We start from the raw sequence: 21805 nt of genomic DNA, 5'->3' as shown, positions 1-21805 counted from the left end.
GGAATACAAATGGCCAAATTTAGATGTAACCCCACACGCACCTGCATCTCAGCCCTCTCCAGCGGTAAATCTGTCTGCGTATCTGCTGAAATAGAGCGAAGGGATGAGGATACGTGTGAGCTAAACACCAGCTTTGCTATAGATTTTTACTACATCCAGTTTCTTTCTATGAATATTTATCATTCCCAAACTGTCTCTCTGGGTTGTTTTTTAAAAGTGAAAATCTTTTGCCTATTAAATATTCTTTATAATATCCTCTACACGCGGCCATCAGAGGGCGGTTCAGTCCCGGCAGAGACGCCGGACCACTTTCGGTAATGGCGGTAATTCGTATCTCCTGTCAGGTTTGGCCTCGGGCTCACGAGCGTGCTGGAACCCCACCAGTCACGCCTCCGCTCTCCAGCTGTGGAGCTCGACCCTGTGCTTTACCTGCGCTGAGAAACACTCCAAAAATGCTGCTCCAGCCATCACCACGCACATCAAACGCTGACAGGAGGCAGAGGCCGTTGGCGGGAATGTTGGTGGTGTTAAACGGAGGCAGCGTTTCCTCCGGAATCAGAGGCGTTCGGGAGCGGCGTTCCTTGGCGCCATTATTTCAAATGATCCGTATGGAGGGAGCGCCGCCGCATTTATTTATTTATTAAGCCTCTCCGAGCAGTGAAACACGGAGCAATACTCCGGATCACGGATGAAACGGGGGAAATTTCTCGGCTTCGTCGCCGGGCGACTCCTTTTCTGCTCCGATCCTCGGGGGAGTTTCCCCGCGTCGGGTCTCTGCTGAACTTCCCAGCTGATAAAGAGTCTTCCTTTATTAGGAAGCCAAGTCCTTTATGAGCATCATTAATACAGATTGGCTAACATTTCAGTCATCGGGACCCACGAGGCCGATGGAAACACGCTGCGTCTCGGTGGAGCGCCAACTGTCACCATCAGCCCCTCTCAACCGGGACTTTCCCTTTAAATCCTTTCATCTTCCCAATTGTTTTTTAAAAATTTGACAAAGGCAGGCACTTCCCATAGAAGGAGATGACCCAGTTACTTCTCTTTACTTAAAGATGTTATCACTCTCTCCTATTATATTTTCCATTATTTATCCTGTTTTGGCAGCAGATATCAGCCTGCCATCTTAATTAGCTCATCCCAGCCAAGTCTTAGCATGTTTGAAGCTTTGAAATAAAAAAAATTCCTCTGCAGTCAAAGGGCTCCAGTCAGCGCTAGCTTTGATGAATCGTCGGCTTTCCCGGAGTTGTTTGTTGAGTTTAGCATATGAAAACCTGACCGCCCATTGCTCAAGTCGCTATAAGTGAGGCGGATGCAAAGTTGGTGCTGCGCATTAATGCAGCGGGCAAACGTTTCCTTCATTTGAAGCCACCTTTCTGCAACCACAGGCCGACGTCAGTGAGTTCAGTGAGTTCTGACGCAGCTCGCTAGCGATCCTCTGCTGACCTCCAATTTGCGGCATCTTCCAAAATAATTAAAAGAAAACCGCTTTTTCCCGCAGCATTTAGGAAGGGTTAACTCCTGATTGTGTCTTTTCAGTCAGAAAGGCCACGATTTGATTTTCTCACACTTTGAAAGGGCCATTGTTTGTGTCCCGTGTGTCTGAAATTGGATGGTGAGTCCCTTTAGAGAGCAGCGGAGGGGAAATGATTTGTATTCACCTGCTGTATCTGAAAGGAGCTGAGGAGGGGCTGAGAAAGAGAGTAAGAGAGGCTGGGGGGGGGGCGCTACATAGAGCTTCCTTTATGTGATAATGGATTGCTCTGACGTTCACACACACACGCTGCTGTGGTGTGTCTGTCAGTCAATATTCAAGCTTGTGGTGTGAATGGCAGATTTTAAACACCCACCCAGGAGGAACCGTCACACGACATCTGATGTGACTGCACATTCCGGGTCCCTCCGGTTAATTATTAACCCCCGCGTCATCTGCACAGGTGTGTCGGAAGAACTCAGTCTTGAAAATTCGATCTTCTTCCCCCCCCAACTCCTTTCAATGCAACTGGACTCTCCTTTACTGGCCCTGCTGGGCAACTGGATTCTTCTGTCAGCCACACAAAAGGGACAAAGTGGGAGCGGGGAAGGCAGTAATGAGCAACTCCTCTTACAGTGTTACATATAGAGCGGCTGTGGTGTGGGGAAGCTTCCAGAGACAATGGGGGCCCTCTAAGACCGCCTCTTTGATTGAGTTCCCTGGCGCTGGGTTGCTACCTCGATTGTGAAGTGGGAACTGTGGATGCGGGGAGAGGCTGAGGAACCCTCCTCTGTGGCAACCTTTCACAGACACAGGTGGGTTGAAGTGGATGGGGTCTATTGTGGGGCGCCGTGAATGCGGAGGTGGTTTTCAATAACACCGAACTTTGCTCCCTTTGTCCACCTGCTGGAGATTTTCTCACCGCCGCTCCGGCATTGTGGGAATGTTTTCAGGGTTTAAATTTACGTTATTGTTGATTCCTGGATGCTAACATGCTAAACTCCGGCACAGAACCATCGTCCCTGGGACTATGAACGCGTCCTGTAAGTCTACATGTATGATGGAACTGTTTAATCCTCTTATTTATTCTAGTTCCAGCTGAAATTAGCGCTGCTCCACAGTAATTTGGCCTTCCAGGGCCGCTTTACTTGCTTAGATTGTCTGAGATTTTCTTCAAATTTAATACCATCATAAAGCAATTCTCTGCTAATCCCCCGCCACACCGCAGATGAAATCCAGCACGCCGCGTTCAGCCTGATTATCGGTGCCGGCGAGGCCCCGGGACAGGCAAGATTGTTCCCCCTGCAAGACTTGCTGGCAAGTTACACGTTCTGTTAACAAACGCGGTGGGAAGAGATTGTTCCAGCGCGCGGTCAGCATTCACACTCTGTTATCCGGCATTGTCGGCAGATTTCGCTGGCGTGAATGGTAGCGCACAATACACACCCACGTCTAAATGACCCATCGCTGCCTGCCTGGCTTCCTGTACTGATCAGCACTATTTAAATTCGACCAGAAAGTGTTTATTATACAGTAGCGCTTTTCCAGAAAGCCCCCGGCTGCTTTAACAGTAGACTGGGAGCAATTATGTTCTTCCTTTTGTTACCCCCGTCCACCGTTTCCTCCCATCCCTTTCACACCGGCTTTTTTTTTTTTTTTTTTCATTGCACCTCTAAGCTGAAAGTAAACTGTGCATATTGGCCGTCCTGTGTGGACGTGGCGGCAAACCGAGACTCTAATCACGGCCCCTTTTTGTGGGGCTCACGGGAGGTTTGGGCTTTTTAAAGGCCGGAGCAGATGTCAGGCATACAGTTTCTCTCCAAGGTTACTCGTGAGATGACAAATAGCCTCTTTGTGTGACTTCCCCTCAATATGTCTGTGTTTGATGAGATGGTTGACGTATTTCAGGAGGGGATTGCCATGGTTACGGAGTGTGTTTTTAGTTTTGAGAGGTTTGGAGCCTCTGAACGTGTGGGCAGGGTCTCTATATTTGGCTCCTGCCTTTGCTGAATCACACTCGTGTCGACTGCATCGTATAGACGCGAGCGTCTGCTGCGATTTCCAGAATTCGACGCGTCGCGGCGGAACCGCGTCGATTGATTGGTTTTGTGTTATTTTCTTCCTCAACGCGGCTCCGTGGGGGCCGACATTGGACTTCGAGGGAGCACTCGGCTATCCGGGTCGCCGGCTGAAATGTTATCCTCCCACTCGTTTGCATTTGCTCACGGTAATGAACCTCGGTTCAGCATGCGAATGACCTCACCCATAAAAAACTACTTTTTTTTATGGCAGACATCCCACACTGGCTCATGCTGTTGCTAACATGCATTTACAAGTTCGATTTGAATATAAATGGATGTAGGCAGCATTAAAACCGGCCACCGGCATCCAGATAATAAAGAATTATAGTTTGCAGATGGCTATTAAATCCATTTAAAGTGTGGATCATATTATATATCAGCATATTCTGAATCCAGTGCTGATTCCACTCCTGGTCATAGTTTAATTATTGCTATTTAGTGTAGTCCACTCAATAAATTCTCTCATAATGAGCTACAGTGCAAGTTAGATGTCAGGCAAGTGCAGAAATGCACTTAATGGGCTTAACTTTTGCCACTTGGTCATTGTTAGTCCATTAACTGATAAATTATAGCTCCTGGATTGTTGTCAGGCTTTGGAAAGACTCCAATTTAGCATCAGCCATTTTACAAAAGACGACGAGAAAGCAATTGAAAAATGTGAGGGCCTGAGTCAACAGCGATCAGTCCGACTGAGGCGGCTCCAGTGGTGAGATGAGACCCAGGGACTTCCTCCTAAACGTAGCTGCCTAGTAGTGCCGCCTCCATCCTGAAGAGGGGCCCCCCTCTCAAAAGGGCCGGCAGTGATTAGCATTCGGGCAGAGGCAACCGAAAGCCAATCCCTGAGTGGTTTTGGCCTGCGCAGGGTGGAACCCTGGCGAATGCGGCACCATGTGAGGGCAGAAGGACCAAACAAATTGCCAGACGTGTTACATTAGCAGCGGATGGGATTCAGCATTCCGGTCTCCATGAGACGAGGGAAGGAGCTGAGCAACGTGTCCAGATATTATTGTCATTGTGAGTTTCTGTTCAATTCTAAGCCAAATGTTCAGTTTAGGTTTGTCAACAAAGTCAGTTCTGGTTTAACTTGAAGTAGTTTTGTGTTCTAGCCGTTGAACTTACTAGGTGACCTCGGTTCATATGTTAACCACACCGATTGTTGGCGTCCACCTCCCCCCAATTAGGAACACTAACGAGGACATAAAGGCCGACGTGTGCTGCAGCAAAGACGCAGAGTTTCCTTTGTCATCCTGTCGCTGCAGACAAAAGCCGCTAAACATGCAACCCCCCCCCCCCCATATGAAACGCCTGCCAGAGCCACTGGCTGCAACTGCATCATTGCTCTTCATTATTATACAGAGTTTTGTCACTTCCCAAACTTTACTACAACTGCCTCGTTATCTCCTACAGAAGGTCCTTGGGTGGCTCTCGCTCCCCCGTAGATGCTTAATGGCACAGAGAAATTGGCCCCCGGCTCTGGGACGGACACCCTGAACCGCGGCGGGGGCGCTCGACAGCCCCGGGGAAATGAGCTCTCCCAGGCGTGTCCGTTTTCTCATCAGCATCTTCCTCGTCGGGGAGCCGTCCTCATCATCACTGAACCATCTGTAGGAACCCCCGCTGCTCCTTTAAGACCACATGGAGGCTTACAAACCCTTGATTGTGCTCGCCATCAATAGCATTGATGATGGGAGTTAATTAGGGTGCTTGGTGAGATGCTAGGCTCGCCTTTCATCGCAGGTTTGGAAAGCGGCACGGCACCGATGCCGCGGCGCCGGTTCTGAACGGGATGCGGCTTTGCATCGCCATTGTGTGTCACGTCTTCAACCAGCTCGACGCGCACGGGGACTGTGAATTCAGCCATTTGGCTTCCACAGACGCGTCCTGACCCTGTGCTCTGCCACCGGTGTGCACGGGCGCGCGTGCACGTGCCGCAGCATCACTAACCCAATTACTTTTGTGCCGCTGAAGTAGCCGGCCACGGGAAAATGACAATGGCGTGATTGAAGAGGCCGTTTGAGCGAAAGGCGCGACAGCTCAATGCAGCTGTTGGACGAGTGCTGGCGGGTTTTCCGCAGATACAAAGAGCGGGAAGAAAAGCGGATCGTGATTGAAGGTGGTCTCATGTGCGCGTGGACGATAATTAACGCTGCCTTTCAGTCTCCCTGGAGGGAGCTGGCATGTCGGAGATTTGCATGCCTGTTGCAGCACAAACGCTCCAATCAAATCAGCAGCAGCCTCTGCCGCCGACCTCTGGGCTCTAAAATGAGGATGCAAATCTAACGTTAGGCTGATTAAAGCTGTTGCCCGTGAAAGTGAGTATTGATGGGCCTCATTTTCTGGGCGGCGGCCTGCTCATGCTTTTAGGTTTGTTTTTTTCTGGTGCTTCTTTAGGCTCTAGCACAGTTCCTGTAGGCTGTTGCCTGGTTTCCTCGGCCAATGGTGACTGTTGTATTGATCTTTCTAGGCGAGACAATAGTTTTGTTTATCATCCCCCCCCCCCCCCATCCTCCAGACCGCTTACCCTTGGATTCTGTCAGAGTGCTCGGCAGCCTTTCCATGCATGGCTGCCAGACAGAGCTGTGTTTTTATCCCGGCGTATTCCGTCTAAAGTGAGCTTTATTTACTCTGGCTCTTCTAGTTCTGTCAGCTGTTGGGTTAGATGTTTTCTGAGGGCCTGTCCCCTCGAAGACCTGCGATTCCAACGAGAAACAACTTTGGAACCCTCCCTTTATTTCTTTTCTTTCGGGCCTACTTTAGCTCAAATAAAGGTTTCACCATCTGAAGCACAAACACTTGCGAAGGCAAAGATTTGCTGATTTACTGCCCCCAGGAGAGCCAGGAGACGGTTCCAGGTCCCGGGCTTTACGAGGCCCTCTTCAGCTCGGCTGTCCTCCAACTGTGAGAGGGATATAAGGGGTTGGTTGGTATCGCTGCAGCTCCCAGGGATAATTATAGCGCACATAAACACAAAAACGCACACGTGCTGCCAGTGAGCAGCTCCTGCACCTCATTAAACTGTGAAATGAATCCTGGACGAGGCCTCGGCTCCTTCTCAGATAAGAATCAGCAGCCTTTCAGGGATCCGCCGTAAAATTTATAATGAACACATTCACTGTCAGAGCGTCCCTCCTTTGTTACATTACCCATGACCCTGTGCTGCAGACCTCAGCCTGTGTTATATCTCTTCATGGTGGGCTTTTTAGTTCTAAACTGGTATAATTGCACCACATCATTAGATCATATATTCTGTGCTCGATGGATTTTTTTTTTTCCGCAAATGTCTGCTGCAGGTTGTCTGTCTGATTCGCTGCCTGCAGCTTTAAAATGAGCCTGATGAAATTGTCTGATGGTATCCTCCACGGCGTGATTGACCGCCCTTGGCAGATAATACAGGCTTTCCCAGGAGAGGTGTAGCTTGAGCTGGGGTAGTTAGCCTGGGCCTCTTCCCCCATGTTAGCAGACCCACCGGCTCTGAGGTCGGAGCAGAATCGTGACTGTAGGGCAGCACTACCAAATACAACATGTCCCCGTGGAGAACCGGGCCGGGGTCTGACTGGCTGGTTGTCTGCCCTCTGGTCCCAGACACAGCTTCCCCCAGCTCATCAGCCGTGACTCCAGAGACTCGCGCGAGACTCCACCTTTAAGGGGCCCCATTCTCTCTTCCACGACCAAAGCGGCGGAACTATCTGTGGCGATAAGGCGCTAAATTAACCGGCCCGACCTCTTAATGAAGCTCTGGCATCCGAGGGAAATAACTCCACACATTTTCTTCCGTGGACAGGAAATACATTGGGCAGCCGACTTATGAAGAATATGGATTAATTTGTGCAAAGCAGTTTATGCATATTATTCTGGTTTGGGGCTGACAGTGTTTATTACATAGTTGTCAGTAAATAATTGCTCCCGTCTGAAAGACTGTGTGATGTGGCAACTGTGAGCTGCCTGGCAACAGCAAAAAGATCGCAAAGCTGGTGGGCTTGTTACAGTACATACATGTCTTTGCTGTTCAGCCTGTTCTCAGATCGCCCACCATCCCTGCCAGACTGGTGGAGGCACAGTGGGATTATGGTTTATGAGAAACGAAAGCCCGATTATTGACGTGCGCGTCTTCCTTTTGCCCCGGCTTTGAATGTGTAACCCAGCCACCTGAACCGCGTCTGCTTAGGTGTCACATATCTGAGATCTTTCTCCCTCTCAAGAAAAAAAGCAAGCCCCCGTGTCGGAAATCTGACCTCGCCGCCGATCAGTATCCCGCCGGATCGCTCAGCCGGGCGGGCGGTCGCACCGATAAGGCCGAGAGTGAAATGGAAAGTAAAGTGAGAGTCCCCTCATCTGGTCTCTCTGCGTGTCATCTGCCTATTGATGCGATCGACGGGGCGGATGGGTCTGCTAGCATCGCCGCCACGGTGGCCATTAGCTGGGCAGAGGGAGCCGCGTGGGCCTTGTCTGCCAGTGGGGGAGTGCACGAGATCAAAAAGATAGCTTCCAGCATCTGAACTGCATGGTAACCAGCATCGACCTGGAGCTGCTGTATCTCTCCCTCTCTCTGTGTCTCATTGTCTCTCTCTCACCAGCTGAACACAGAATAGAACAATTGTTCTGATTGATAGAGGCACTAACTGGATGCACCGTTCAACCAGGCTGTCATCTCTGCTCTCGCCTCTATCCTCTTATCTCTGACGCCACATCTGCGTGTGTGTGTGTGTGTGTGTGTGTGTGTGTTTGTGCTTTCCTCTAGCTGTGGATGTGCACGTGTCCACTGGCAGCGTGACTGAGCGGAGAGGCGTGGCGTCACTGCATTCGGGGTCAAGCCTTTGCGTCACACGTGGACGATGGAGAGGAGGAGGATGGACGCGGCGCTGCTGGTGCTCTTGGTGGGGCACCTCGCCACGGCGCTGGAGGTCCCACTAGACCGTAAGGATCACACAGCAGTGCTGGAATAGGAAATGTTCATTTTTGATTTAATCACACCGTTTCCAGGTTACAAGCATCTGAGTTTAGTTCATCTTTATTCTCTGTCTTATTATGTATAATAAAGAAAATTCAAGAAACATTAAGAGTGTTTGATAGAGACAACACACGGCGTCTCTGGCTGCAGGGGCCGTCGGTAGAAGATGGTTCTTCGGCTTTTCTTCTCCTACCTGGGCGATGTCTGCAGCATCAATAATGCACAGCCCAGATATTGCTGGGGATATTTTTGAAAGTCTAATTTGTGGATTTGTGATTCTCTTGCCTTTCTTTGATTTGCTGAATCTTCTGGAAAAGTACTGGAAGGATGTAAGTCTCCAGCATGTGTGATTCCACTGCCGGCTAGCTGTTCTTCTGCCGTGCATTAAAGATTTGACGAATGGTTTTTGTTATTAGGCGTGTTCTTTATGAGTTACAGATTCTTGCATGTGGTTTTTTTTCTGTTTTGGTTTGCAGTTTTTTGTGCGCGTGCTGCTTCAGTTGAACGTCTCTCGAAATACATTGCAAAAAAAACGCATGTGTTCCTGTTTTTACGCCTCTGTTCCAGCCCATTAGTCCTGTCCTCGGCACTCTCAGGAAAACATTAACCATACGATCATTAAAATGAAGTGAAACCTACCTGAGTGTTCTGCATGCTTTCTAGCTGCTGCTGTTACGAGAGCTTTCTGTGTCCGGCCGCGCACGGCAGCCATTTCAAATTGAGTTTGCTCGTGTGATGACTGCTCGTGTGGTCAATATGCTGCAACATAGATCGGCTTACTTGTGCAATATTGAGCATTATTGAATCCCAACCATTTTCTGATCCCCTTTAGTGCCGCAGCCGCCGACTATAACTCACCAGTCCCCTAAGGATTACATCATCGACCCACGAGAGGATATCATAATCCACTGTGAGGCCAAGGGAAAGCCTCACCCCAGGTAGCAATCTGTGAAGTGTGATTTTGCATTCAGCGCCGCTAATGACTGTGGATTCAGCTGCCAGCTGTCAAGACTGCAAGAAAATGGCTTGAAATGCTGTTTTCTGCCATTTTTCCTTCATTGCCATGATCATTCCTATAAGTCAGTGTCACGCCTAATTAGTTTGACAGCTTCCCTCAAATGTTTGCATTATTCGCCATGTTAAAGAGCCAAAGAGTTGATTACACAAGAGATAACACATGATGAACATGCAGTAGGGAGCGGTAGCAGCTGGGGCGCCGGCTAAGCTCGTGTTTCCTGACTAATCGCTGACAGTTTGTCATCAGCCCGATCAGAAACGGCTTTCTTCTGATTCTAGCTGTGGTTTTTGTTGATCAGTTTCTCTTGGACAAGAAACGGGACTCACTTCGACATCGACGATGACCCTAACGTGACCATGAGGCCCCACTCTGGGACGCTGGTGGTGGACATCAGCAGAGTGAAGGCCGAGCAGTACGAGTGCGTCTACCAGTGCACGGCGAGGAACAAACATGGAACTGCTGTTTCCAATAACATAGTCGTGCGACAGTCCAGTGAGTCCTTTTATTCTACTGTTTTCATCTCATCCTTTTCACATTTATTTCCATTTTCCTAACATGTCAGTTGAATTTCCCTCCCAAAATGAACTCCTGAAAGGTAACCTCTGCAGCACATAAGGAGCACGCTATTGTTCAGGGATGTACGGTAGACGGAGCGAGCGGCCCTCTACATTCTCCTTTTGTGCTGATTTTATTCATCATCATCTCCCCTCTCCCTGTTTCTCATCACCTCTGTCACCGTGTTAGCAACAGCTCACTTAGCAGCCCCATTAGCGCTGTCAAAATACCGGCGCTACTTAGCGCTGATGCGGCGCCTCTCTGACTGTTGCAGGGTCCCCCTTGTGGTCAAAGGAGAGAATCAAGCCACTGGTGGTTCAGGAAGGTGTTTCCTTGGTGCTGCCTTGTCGCCCCCCTGCCGGCCTGCCACCTCCGGTCATATTCTGGATGGACAACAGTGAGTGGGCACTGCACACACGCACACACACACACACACCACGCAGGACACGCTGTTCCTGTTCTGCTGCTGACACTCAGGCCAACGGCTGACATTTTAATCTACATTCCTCACATTCATTCATTGCACTGCTGTAAGAATTCCAGAAATTAAGGCAGCGGGATTATGGGAAATGCAGTCATTACTATTACTAATAAAGTCAGATTAGATCACACCTGTGCAGGAGGATTCTGCCAGATTAAGTTGATCGTGAAATGAAAATGGGGCCCATGTTATAATCTTTCATTAGAAATTGTCTCTTAATCCCAGACTTTCAGAGGCTTCCTCAGAGTAGCCGAGTATCGCAGTCCCTGAACGGAGACCTTTACTTCTCTAACGTCCTTCGGGAGGATTCCCGGAATGACTACATCTGCTATGCCCGCTTCCCGTACACGCAGACCATCCAGCAGAAACAGCCCATTACCGTCAAAGTCCTCACAAGTGAGTATGAGCACACGTGTATCACTTTCAGACTTCGGAGAAGTGTCTTAGGTCTTGAGCGATGTGTACAAATGGCACACTGATGATGTCCAGCTCTGTGTGTGTGTGTGTATGTGTGTGTGCACGCACGCTGCTGCCGCGTAGGAAGTGAACAGTGTTTCTTTTCTCTGATTTCACCCTCTGAGACGCCAGCGGACGTCATCCCACTAAAAAAGGCATTGTCATATTTCTGGGAGCTTCCCATAAGATCCGCCAGACGCGCATTCGTTGAACTGTAAGACGTTTCTAATGCACACGCGTTCCACCCCCAACACAGGCCGCTCTCTTCCTGCGTGGTGGTCGGCACGCGGCCAGGCCGTTCCCATGAGATCATTCATTTGATCATTCTGGTCATTGTTATGTTTCTGTTTTTGATGCCTGTGTTGTTTATTTCAGCTTGTCGAGCATTTTTTTTCTTTTTTCTGTTGTGTTACAGTGGATGCCATCAATGACACAATGGCAGCTTTATACAATGACACTGATTTGTTTAGTGGTGAGTTTTGGCCCCCTCTAGTCTTCAACCCCCCTAAACTAGCATTCCAAACTAGCTGATTACCCACTAACATGAATCCTTTAACCTGGAAACCCTTTAAATCATGTTGTGACTTATGGGATTTAGCGCCCCCTAGTGTCCACCACCCTCCCACCCCCGCCAGAGAACCGTAGCTCCCTCTGATTCTCACTAATCAGAACCTGTTTCTGTGTCCCTCTGCCCGCTCCTGTTCTGTCCAATCAAAGATGTCTGTTTGATAGAGTTCATAAACTGCATGATGATTCCTCCTTCAACTCTGCTGTTTCCAGCTTCTGCAGCACCTTTTATAGATTTTAATTTCAGATTTCCTGGCAAATATGAGCCCTCGGTGGTTTCACTCTCATCTCTCTGCTGTCAGTGATTTTCACCTAATTTTCTCTGCTTCTGTATAATATCACAAACTCACCAACCTGGAAAATATAAGCCGTTCTGATTCTGCTCCTTCTATCTGACTGTTATTACAATCATCGTAGACATTATCACTGATCATCTTTTCATTATGCCTCTGCCATTTAGCACCAGAAAGCCAATCATGTATGAAATTCATCTTTCAATATTGGGTCCATTTGAGTCTTTATTGCATCCCCAAAGGGCCGTTAATTGGCAGATAACATAGTGCAATAACACAATAAGGCTATCAAATTTGCATCAAGCCATTAAGAACTTGTGGTTGTAAATGAGTCGGCTTGGTTCCGGCCAGGATCTTCGCTCTGAAATGGACCTAATGTCGAAGGGTTGGTAAAAGCTTCCATTGTGAATGTGTAACTGTAGAAGCCCCAGCAGAGGAGAGAAAACCAGCCTTCCTCATCCCCTCTCGGCCCTCCATGACAGTGTTGAGAGGTCAGGTGCTGGAGATGGAGTGCATCGCCGAGGGACTGTAAGTGAGGGGATTCAAACTTCCTTCGGTCTTAATAAAACCCGTTGGAGCTCCTCTCGCCTCGTCCTGATGCGTCTTCACCGCGTCTCTCCAGACCAACTCCTGAAATCTCCTGGACCAAAGTGAGCGGCGATCTCCCGGCCAAGCGGACGTCCTTCCTGCACTACCAGAAGACCCTCCGCATTGTGGACGTCTCGGAGTCGGATGCAGGAGAGTACTGCTGCGTGGCCAGGAATCAGCTGGGCTCCGTGCAACAAACCATCCACGTCATGGTCAAAGGTCATGATTCAGTCATGCTGCATCGCAGTCGCACTTGCCTCTGCCTCGGTCTCATAATTTATGTGTTATTAAGTCTCCAGCCTTCTGCTGCTCTCATTTATCTGCAGCCGCTCCGTATTGGATCAGTGGCCCCTCAAAGAACCTTGTTCTGGCTCCAGGGGAGAGCGGTGTGCTGACCTGTCGGGCCAGTGGGACGCCTAAGCCATCCATCAGCTGGGCTATGAACGGGATCTCCATAGAGAGTGGGTGAAACTCTTTTCCAATTGTGCTTCATAATAAATCCACCAACTATTAGATAAAGAGCAGAAAAATGTCCAAATTAATTACAGGGCAATCACTGGATGGTGGATCGGTGTTTTGGGGACTCCCTGTGAATAAAGTTATTTGAACCTTGTTGCCCAGATGCTCCCGCGGACCCCAGCAGAAAGGTAGAGGACGACACCATCATCTTCGCTGACGTGCAGAGTGGCTCCAGCGCCGTTTACCAGTGTAACGTCTCCAACGACTACGGTTACCTGCTGTCCAACGCCTTCGTCAACGTGCTCTGTGAGTTTCGATGCGCAAAACCCACGTGCGCTGCAGTGCTCTGGTCCATTTACATTGATTTTTGGGGCGCAATAACGCTGTGATAATTGCTGCTGCAGCCGAGCCGCCCAGAGTGCTGACTCCGGCCAACAAAGTCTACCAGGTCATCAAAAATCAGCGCGCTCTCATCGACTGCGCCTCCTTCGGGTCGCCCGTCCCACAAATTACCTGGTGAGTGAAAGGAACAGAGGAACGCGACGATGGGATTTCCTTAAATGGCTCAAGCTGGTGCCTCTGTGTCTCAGGTTTAAAGAGAGTCGCTCCAGCACCATGGACTCACAGGCTTACATCACTCACACCAACGGCACTTTGGAGATGCGCACGGCTCAAGCTCACAACAGCGGTAAATACACCTGTGTGGCCAGGAACAGCCTCGGGATCTACGAGAATCACGTCTACCTTCAGGTCAAAGGTGAGCAGTTTACAGTGACAGGTTTATGATAAAAAACAGCAGTAATTTGGGTCTTTTATGTGAAACAACCCGAGATTTCTACTATGAAAAGACCTGCTAATAACCTGGAAACAGCTGGCCAACTTTCTGAAATAATAGTCATTAAAATCCTGCTGCATCTCAACATGTCGTTGGGTGGATATCTGGTAAATGACCCTTTTGCTCTTCCCGTCAGAGCCAACAAGAATCCTGAAGCAGCCGGAGTACAAAGTGGTCCAGAGGGGCCGATCGGTGGTGTTTGAGTGCAAGGTGAAACACGACCCCACGCTCACCCCCACCATCACCTGGCTGAAGGATGACGGGGAGCTGCCCGATGATGAGAGGTCAGGCCTCCGGAGACGCCTCATTCCTGGTGCCCTGGTGCCTTCTCTCAACTCTCTGCAAACTCTCCGTTTCCAGATTAATCCTGGAGTCCGACAGCCTCACCATCACAGACGTGTCGGAGAGCGATGCGGGCGTGTACACCTGCGTCACCAACACCACTCTGGACCAGGATTCCGCCAGCGCTGAGCTGACCGTGGTCGGTAAGTTGGACCCTCAGAGCTTTACTCCTCCATCCAGCAGATTGTCTTTCACTATTTCAAGGTTAATTGCCGGAGCCTTTGCGTCACGTCAGCAGCATAAATATTTGATTGATACCTTCTCATGGAGTGAAACAGCCTTTATTCTGACAACAACTGCCTTATTTTACTCCCGTGCTCATACCCGGCAGAGGCCACGCCGACTCCAGCGGTCGTCCACGGTAAAACCTGCAGCACACAGGAACACCTGCCTTGTGTTGTCTGTCTGGATGTTTCTGCTGAAGCATGCAAGTCTGGAGAGTGTGCGCACGTTTCCTTCAATTTGGTTTACCAGCTTTTCCGGCGTGCATCTATTTAGTCGAATGAGTTTTTTTTTTTGTGTGTGTGTGTGTTTGGCGAAAAATGCCTTCGGACGGACGCGCTCGCGCTTGAATGCACAGCTGTTTTGTGGCGCGGACGTCTCCGTCGCAGCAGCAGGAACCCTTTCATCTGCACTTCCCAGCCGCTCATTAATTCCAAGCATGCGCCCCACTTCATCCGTTCCAAAACGCGAGATTCAGCAACCTCAGGACTGTACCTATTTCACGCACAGCGAGCGTGTAAGATGGTCGCCTGTGTCATATGCATGATTCACCGTCTGAAATCAAGGGACGGCTCCAACGTGGCCCGATCCAACCAGCGTTATCAGCATTTATCCGCTCCGATACCTCCTTGTTGATGCTATTGAATCTCCTTCTTCACCAGAGCGACCGGACCCCCCGACTGACCTGGAGCTGACGGACAAGAAAAAGAGGAGCGTCCAGCTGACGTGGACCCCCGGGGACGAGCACAACAGTCCCATTCAGAGTATGTGCTCAGCGTGGGTGTGTGAGCTCAGGCTGTAAACTGAAATCTAAATGACTTAAGTCCAAAATCGCAGCTCTTCTTTTTCATTAATTACACAGTCGACGCTTGATGCGGACACACTCCTCCTATAATAGACCCGCATTCTTCTGTGTCCTGCAGAATTTCTGGTCCAGTATGAGGACTCGCTGCACCATCACGGCCACTGGCACAACCTCACTGAGGTCCCTGGAACCAAGACGACAACTCACCTCAAACTGTCGCCGTACGTCCACTACACCTTCCGCGTTCTGGCTCTGAACGACGTGGGTTTCAGCCGCCCCAGTTTCCCGTCCAGGATGTTGAAGACCGAGGCCGCGGGTACGGATGCCACTGTTGATGATCCTAACGAAGGCTGATTTAGCTGAACGTCTCATAATTACTCTGTTGATCTGTAATGGAAGGCTCTCTATGGGGTGGTGTTTAATTTTGTCTTTATGTTCTTTTTTTTCCTCAGCTCCGGATCAGAACCCAGCAGGTGTACAGGGATTTGGAACAGAACACGATAATCTTGTAATCTCATGGAAGGTAATAAACATGTATTTATATAACCTAATCTTTTTTTAATCCAGTAGTGTTTTTTTCCACCAGGGAGAACGTGTACTCATGAGCTTCTCCATTAGGAGGCGATACACCAGACGTGTTTACTCAGCTTTTTGCTTCCGCAGCCGCTGTCGGGCCTCCAGGCCAACGGTCCAGGGCTTCACTATAGAGTCATGTGGAGGCAGAAGGACTTGGACAGCGAGTGGACGTCCGTGACCGTAGCCAACAACTCCAAGTTTGTCGTGTCTGGGACGCCCACATTTGCTCCGTACGAGCTGAAGGTCCAGGCTGTGAACGACTACGGCGCCGGACCGGAGCCTGCCGTCGCCCTCGGCTTCTCGGGAGAGGACCGTGAGTTCGACAGGACTGAGATGAATCTGTCAGGGGGGGTGGGTTCGACCCCTAGGCCAGATAACATCCTGCTGCTGTTCTCTCTGCCTCTTCAGTACCGCTGGCTGCCCCAGACAACGTTCAGTCCATGGTGCTGAACAGCACCGTTGCAGAGATCCACTGGGATCCCGTACCTTCTAGATTACTACGGGGACACCTCAAAGGCTTCAAGGTACATAAGGCACCACCATTATGTGTATGCTTTTAATCTATTAGCTTAAATACACAGATGTCAGCACCCCCTGGACACACGCTGTCTCCGTGACACAGGTGTACTACTGGAGAGAGCGCAGCCTGCACAGGCACAACGGCCACCACACGGAGAAGCACATCCTCAACTTCAGTGGGAACCACACCCGCGGCGTCCTGCCCGGCCTCCACCCCTTCAGCCTCTACCTGTTCAACGTGCGGGTCTACAACGGCAGGGGGGAGGGGCCGCCCAGCGCCACGCAGCAGTTCGAGACGCCTGAAGGAGGTAGGAGAAGCCTGCGGACGTCCACTTAAGCATAAAAAGGAATTGAGCCTTAATTGCTGCGTCCTCCTCTGCAGTTCCAGGAGCTCCCACTTCTCTGATAGTCAGCAGAGTAAATCTGGACTCACTGACGCTGGAATGGAATCCCCCTCACGTCCATAACGGACACATCACCGGCTACACCCTCGAATATCAGCCAGGTGAGACTCTTTTCCCTGAGACACAATGTCACCTTCCTTCGTTTGTTGTTTAGTCTGTCCTTGTTTACATGTTGTCTGGCTCACTGTAGGAATGATATTCCAGACGTATGAGAAACATAAATTAACAAATCCATTATTGTCACCTTCTGCCCCTCAACTCCACACCTCTAAATACGCCCGTTTCTGCCCTTTTGTCATTGACATTCCGCCTCTATTTCACCACTACACCTCCTCACCTTCCTCCTCCTCCTCCTCCTCTACATCCTCACATCCTCCTCCTCCTCTACATCCTCACATCTTTCTCCTCTACATCCTCACATCCTTCTCCTCCTCTACATCCTCACATCCTTCTCCTCCTCTACATCCTCACATCCTTCTCCTCTACATCCTCACATCCTTCTCCTCCTCTACATCCTCACATCCTTCTCCTCCTCTACATCCTCACATCCTTCTCCTCCTCTACATCCTCACATCCTTCTCCTCCTCTACATCCTCACATCCTTCTCCTCTTCTACATCCTCACATCCTCCTCCTCTACACCCTCACATCCTTCTCCTCCTCTACATCCTCACATCCTTCTCCTCCTCTACATCCTCACATCCTCCTTCATTCACATCTTCACCTCCTACACCTCCACATCCTTATATTCTACTCCTTCCCTCCTCCTCTACATCCTTCTCCTCCATATCCTCATCCCCAAAATTCCTACTCCTCAACATCTTTCACATCTCCTTTCTCCTCTCACACATAAATCTCCTCCTCCTCCACCTCCTCCAACTTGAACCTCTTGGCAACCTCCCTCCAACCTTTTAGTCAACAGCTCCAATGAGCTGGGCCCGAAGGAGAAGCTGGCTCTGCCCGCCAATGAGACCTCGGTCACTTTGTCCAACCTCAAGTACAGCACGCGCTACAAGTTTTATTTGAACGCAAAAACAGTCAGGGGAGCGGGCCCGGCTGTTACTCAGGAGGCCGTCACCATCATGGACGAAGGTAAGTCGCAGACAAAATATAAGTTGAATATAAAAAAGTGAGACATTTGCTGTCCTGCAGCAGGGTTTTTTAAATCCCGACGTCCTCTGGTGAGTTCTGGACGGGAACCAACTGGTAAATAATGGATTCCTGTTTGCAGACGTATTAATTTGATGGTGGAAGCATAAAAGAACGACACTCAGGTTTAACCAGCTGTTTAACTAAGATTGCAGATCTTTATATTGTAAGAATTGGCACATATTTCTGATTATTCAAGTTTATTTTCACCACTCATTACACGCATGAATAAGAACAAACTGAACATTTTATTCTATAGGGAAAATGTTTCAGTTCAACTTTATATTTGAGCATCGTGCACTTAAACTCAGCATGCTCAGTGTAGTGGAACATGAATGAAACTTTATTTCTGTACATGGTGACGTGTGCATGTGTGTGTGTGTGTGTGTGTGTGTTTATGTGAATAAGCACAGACCAATTATTGGCATATTGTAGCCTTTAGCATTAAGAATTGGAGACCTTTTCCACCAATTTGGTTCCAGATTTTTGGGATATAAACAACTGCTTTATACACATCTGTATCTTGAATGTTTCCAAGCAACAGTAGAACCAGCCTGGTGGCAAAGGTTCCACAGTGAGCCTGTCCTGATGTTTCTCTGTGTCTCTCTCCAAGCTATGATAACACGGCTTGATGTAGATGTGAGCACAGGTACCAGTGGTTGTCTGCCCCGCATGGTTCCCACACCCAGATCCATACTGTAGCCGCATGCGCCCCTCTTTTTCCACCTCATGTTGCAAACTCAGGCGTTCAAAGCTGCAGATAAAGATGTTCATTTCTAATGTTGTGCCAACAGTAGATGAGTCTTTTGAATGTGCCCCGCTGGTTTTCTGTTGTTTTCTTCTTTTTTCAAATTGTTTTGCTCCCTCATATCTGTGATTTTGCCCTCTTTTGGTCCTCTCTTGCACGCCGGTGACGCTCCCCTCCCCCCGGGCATCTGGAATCTGCTTGGCATGGCAATGAACTGTGCACGTTGTCTGTGTCCTGACTCCTGCTTGTGTGTCCTGTGTGGTCTTTATCCCTGTCTGTGTTGTTCACAGGGAACACCCAAACCTCCCATCCCATTGCACGACCTCCGCCTCGCCGTCTGCACCCCAAGGGTACAGATAACGCTGTGTTGGCATAGTGTTGCATTTTGGAATTAAAGATCAAACAAAGCAAAGCACTTCTTTTCCAGCTGTTAGACTGTCTGTTGACCCCTGGACCGATGTTGATGGCTGTCTTTTCTCTTGTTTGCTCAGCGCTGCCAGCAAACTCTTTCGCAAACGTTAGCTACTCGGTTGAAGAGGACGGGGCCCTGATCAGTTGGGATTACTGGGGGCTGGAGAAAAACATTTTTGTAGAATACAAAAACAGTAAGAACATCAGCTTACCCTAATTACTGTCAGTTCCCAATGCGGGTGGCATGAGACCCCTACTTCATATGAATGGAGGTTTTGGCTGGTCGTGTTGATGCATCGCTTTCCAAAATGCACTCAGATGTGACAAACAAGGGGGAGGGGGGGGGGGGGAGGTTGGGATTGAATTTACTAATTAAAAGCCTTGTTATTTACCGGAGCTGCTGGCATTTCCCTTGACAGCCCCTCTGGAGCTCATACAAACCAGCAGACTTCATCAAAAGCGGCATAAACATCCCTGTTTTGCCAGCTGATTCTCTCTGAAGGGCTCTGAACTAGAGTCGGGGTGCTGTGGTATGGCTCTCTGTCACCCACTCAGCTAGGAACTGTCATCACCGTAGATGCTAATTAGGAAAATGCCACTATCAAAACTTTGTATTATCAATGAAAACACATTTCATGATAATTGTTTCATCACATGTTTAATCTGTGGGGGCCCAAAAGATCATTGTGCTGCAAAATCAGGAAAACAAAACAAACAAAAAACACAAAAAATACCCAACAGAGACATAAAGGCTCTTATGAGACTCCTTATGAGACTGAACATGAGCAGCAATTATGGATTAAAAGAAGGCTACAGATGGAGCTAGCTTTTTGTGCTAACAATACTGCATATTGCTAATGCTAAAGTTCACCCGTTTGCATGCATACCATTATCTACAGGGTAATTAACAGTTTTAGCAATTATCATTCATTAACATGAGGTGCAACAGGGGCTGCCTGTTACATGCAGGGAGAAAAAATAGACCCGATCACATAGAGCAACACAGCGGTTGCAGTCATCGTTTTCGGTCTGATTTGATAATTTCTATTAATCTTAAAAGCTGCTCATGTTTCCATTATCTTCTGAAGCTGCAGCGGGGCCTCCCACATAGTCCACTCATTAAGAAAACACTCCCATTCATTGCATGAATATTAACTCTCCCATATTGCTTAAATAATTCCACTCCATGTCATGATCTCCACGATCCGTCCGAACTGGTGTTCACCCCACCCTCAAACCTCCCTCCCGCAGGTGAGAGCGAGGAAAAGTGGCAGAGAGAGCTCGTGAACAGCTCTCAGACCGTTATGCTGAGGGGCTTAAAGGAGGGCCTCTCCTATAGGGTGCGTTTGGTGGCCCGAGGTCACCTCGACCAGCCGCTCCACCTGTCTGAGGAGCTTTTGGTCACGGTCCCAGGTGAGGCGGTTTCCGAGCGCTTGCCTCCACCGTTGGCGCCCTCCATTGTCACCGGTAGAATGTGTAGCTATGTAATCTTAGCCAAGCATGGGCTTAACACACATGTTGTGGTCACCCTCTGTGTGGTATAGAGGTGTGTGGCAGTATGAATGACTGTATGGTTGAATATCGGCGTCAGTCCTGTAGCCTTGTTTAGATAAGTGGTCTCATTCTCATATAGACGTTAACGTTGTATTTGCTTAATGGTGTAATATCCACCCAGTGTCCCCCACCGTAACCCTTTGTGTACTGTTGTGTGTCTGTCTGCGTGTGTGTCTGCTTTTCAAGCCAAATCTTGATTTCTACTAATGCGATTTCAATAAGCCGCCTTTAGTTCGATGTTCAGTTTTGTATTTGTTGATTCTTTTACCCAGCAGTAGTTTTGAGAGTTTGTTCCCTCCCGGGGAAAATCTAACTGCACTGTCCTAAGCCTGGCTCTCTTCCTGCACAGCCGTGGCGAGCAGACAGGTGGACATCGCCACCCAGGGATGGTTCATCGGCCTCATGTGCGCCATCGCTCTGCTCATCTTGGTCCTTCTAATTATCTGCTTCATCCAGCGGAATAAAGGAGGGAAATACCCGGGTGAGTGGAGGCCCAGCTAACACACCCATCAAGCTTTATCTGGCTGGTGCAGAATCAAGCGATAAAAAACAACTTTGCGCTCAATTTCCATAAAATATTGTCTTTGTTTTTAGTGAAAGAAAAAGAGGACGCGCACACAGACCCGGAGTTTCAGCCCATGAAAGATGATGACTGTACTTTTGTGGAATACAGGTGAGAGACAGTACTCTGGCCTCTGGAGCCCCCTTAGAACCCCCCTTTTTTTCTACAACCCTCGCCCACAGCTCGTTGCCCAGTTCTGCTCTGTAAGCCTGGCTGGAGCGCGGCACCCCTCCGCCCCGTTTTTGTCTTTTTTTCCCACAACTTTTGCAGCCGACCGCTAAATAAATCACCCGGGATCGACGATACCAGAGTCAAGAAAGAAGAAACTGCCCTTGCGTGAACTTCCTCTGCCATGAAGCACAAGACTTTGCATTCTGGGATGTCTGGGTTGCGACTTTCTTTGGACTCTCGCGTGCGTTTCCTTGGGTCGAATGTTAGAGAAGCAGGATTCTTCAGGTTTAAGAGTTCGGATGCATTTCCAGATCGTCGGGATGGGGATTAATAAACTAGTCTCATTGGTGAACTCCGAATCCCATCCCAGAATCCCAATTTATAAGCTACTCATCCACATCATGTACAGTATACGTGGTACTTTGCCTGGTGTAATGCTATACGGTACATCAAAAACACATATTTGCCAAGCTATGCTTGTTAGCATCCTCTTTCTAGGCTGCTTCTCTGATTGCACGCAGGATACAGAAAAATGATGCACTTTACTTCTTTATAGCTGACATTTTTGAATTGTTTTTTTTAAAAGTC

The 21805-nt window shown here is 49.0% G+C and overlaps 1 protein-coding gene across 12 annotated transcripts in view; it reads left to right on the top strand.

The window, feature by feature from the left end:
• Positions 1 to 21805, top strand: part of LOC101067328 (neuronal cell adhesion molecule-like) — a 47186-nt gene that overhangs the window by 22560 nt on the left and 2821 nt on the right. For 3 of the 12 annotated variants that reach the window (XM_029841988.1, XM_029841990.1, XM_029841989.1), the window contains exons 3-31: positions 8294 to 8469; positions 8821 to 8832; positions 9336 to 9441; positions 9820 to 10013; positions 10351 to 10473; positions 10783 to 10953; positions 11429 to 11485; positions 12296 to 12401; positions 12496 to 12680; positions 12788 to 12922; positions 13083 to 13226; positions 13325 to 13436; positions 13511 to 13677; positions 13892 to 14039; positions 14116 to 14240; positions 14429 to 14458; positions 14982 to 15083; positions 15243 to 15440; positions 15577 to 15647; positions 15788 to 16013; positions 16109 to 16224; positions 16323 to 16527; positions 16602 to 16724; positions 17538 to 17714; positions 18810 to 18869; positions 19011 to 19124; positions 20182 to 20343; positions 20834 to 20965; positions 21079 to 21157. In XM_029841988.1, coding sequence (XP_029697848.1) covers positions 8388 to 8469; positions 8821 to 8832; positions 9336 to 9441; positions 9820 to 10013; positions 10351 to 10473; positions 10783 to 10953; positions 11429 to 11485; positions 12296 to 12401; positions 12496 to 12680; positions 12788 to 12922; positions 13083 to 13226; positions 13325 to 13436; positions 13511 to 13677; positions 13892 to 14039; positions 14116 to 14240; positions 14429 to 14458; positions 14982 to 15083; positions 15243 to 15440; positions 15577 to 15647; positions 15788 to 16013; positions 16109 to 16224; positions 16323 to 16527; positions 16602 to 16724; positions 17538 to 17714; positions 18810 to 18869; positions 19011 to 19124; positions 20182 to 20343; positions 20834 to 20965; positions 21079 to 21157 — 3662 coding nt within the window. In that variant the 5' untranslated portion in view covers positions 8294 to 8387. The remainder of the gene's footprint in view (positions 1 to 8293; positions 8470 to 8820; positions 8833 to 9335; positions 9442 to 9819; positions 10014 to 10350; positions 10474 to 10782; positions 10954 to 11428; positions 11486 to 12295; positions 12402 to 12495; positions 12681 to 12787; positions 12923 to 13082; positions 13227 to 13324; positions 13437 to 13510; positions 13678 to 13891; positions 14040 to 14115; positions 14241 to 14428; positions 14459 to 14981; positions 15084 to 15242; positions 15441 to 15576; positions 15648 to 15787; positions 16014 to 16108; positions 16225 to 16322; positions 16528 to 16601; positions 16725 to 17537; positions 17715 to 18809; positions 18870 to 19010; positions 19125 to 20181; positions 20344 to 20833; positions 20966 to 21078; positions 21158 to 21805) is intronic. The other 9 variants (XM_029841992.1, XM_029841991.1, XM_029841994.1 and 6 more) reach the window with 9 other exon arrangements.

This window comes from Takifugu rubripes, chromosome 9, assembly GCF_901000725.2.
Source record: "Takifugu rubripes chromosome 9, fTakRub1.2, whole genome shotgun sequence".
In the NCBI taxonomy this organism is placed as follows: domain Eukaryota; kingdom Metazoa; phylum Chordata; class Actinopteri; order Tetraodontiformes; family Tetraodontidae; genus Takifugu; species Takifugu rubripes.
Note: the sequence above shows the minus strand (reverse complement) of the source record. Positions and strands in the feature narration are given on the sequence as shown.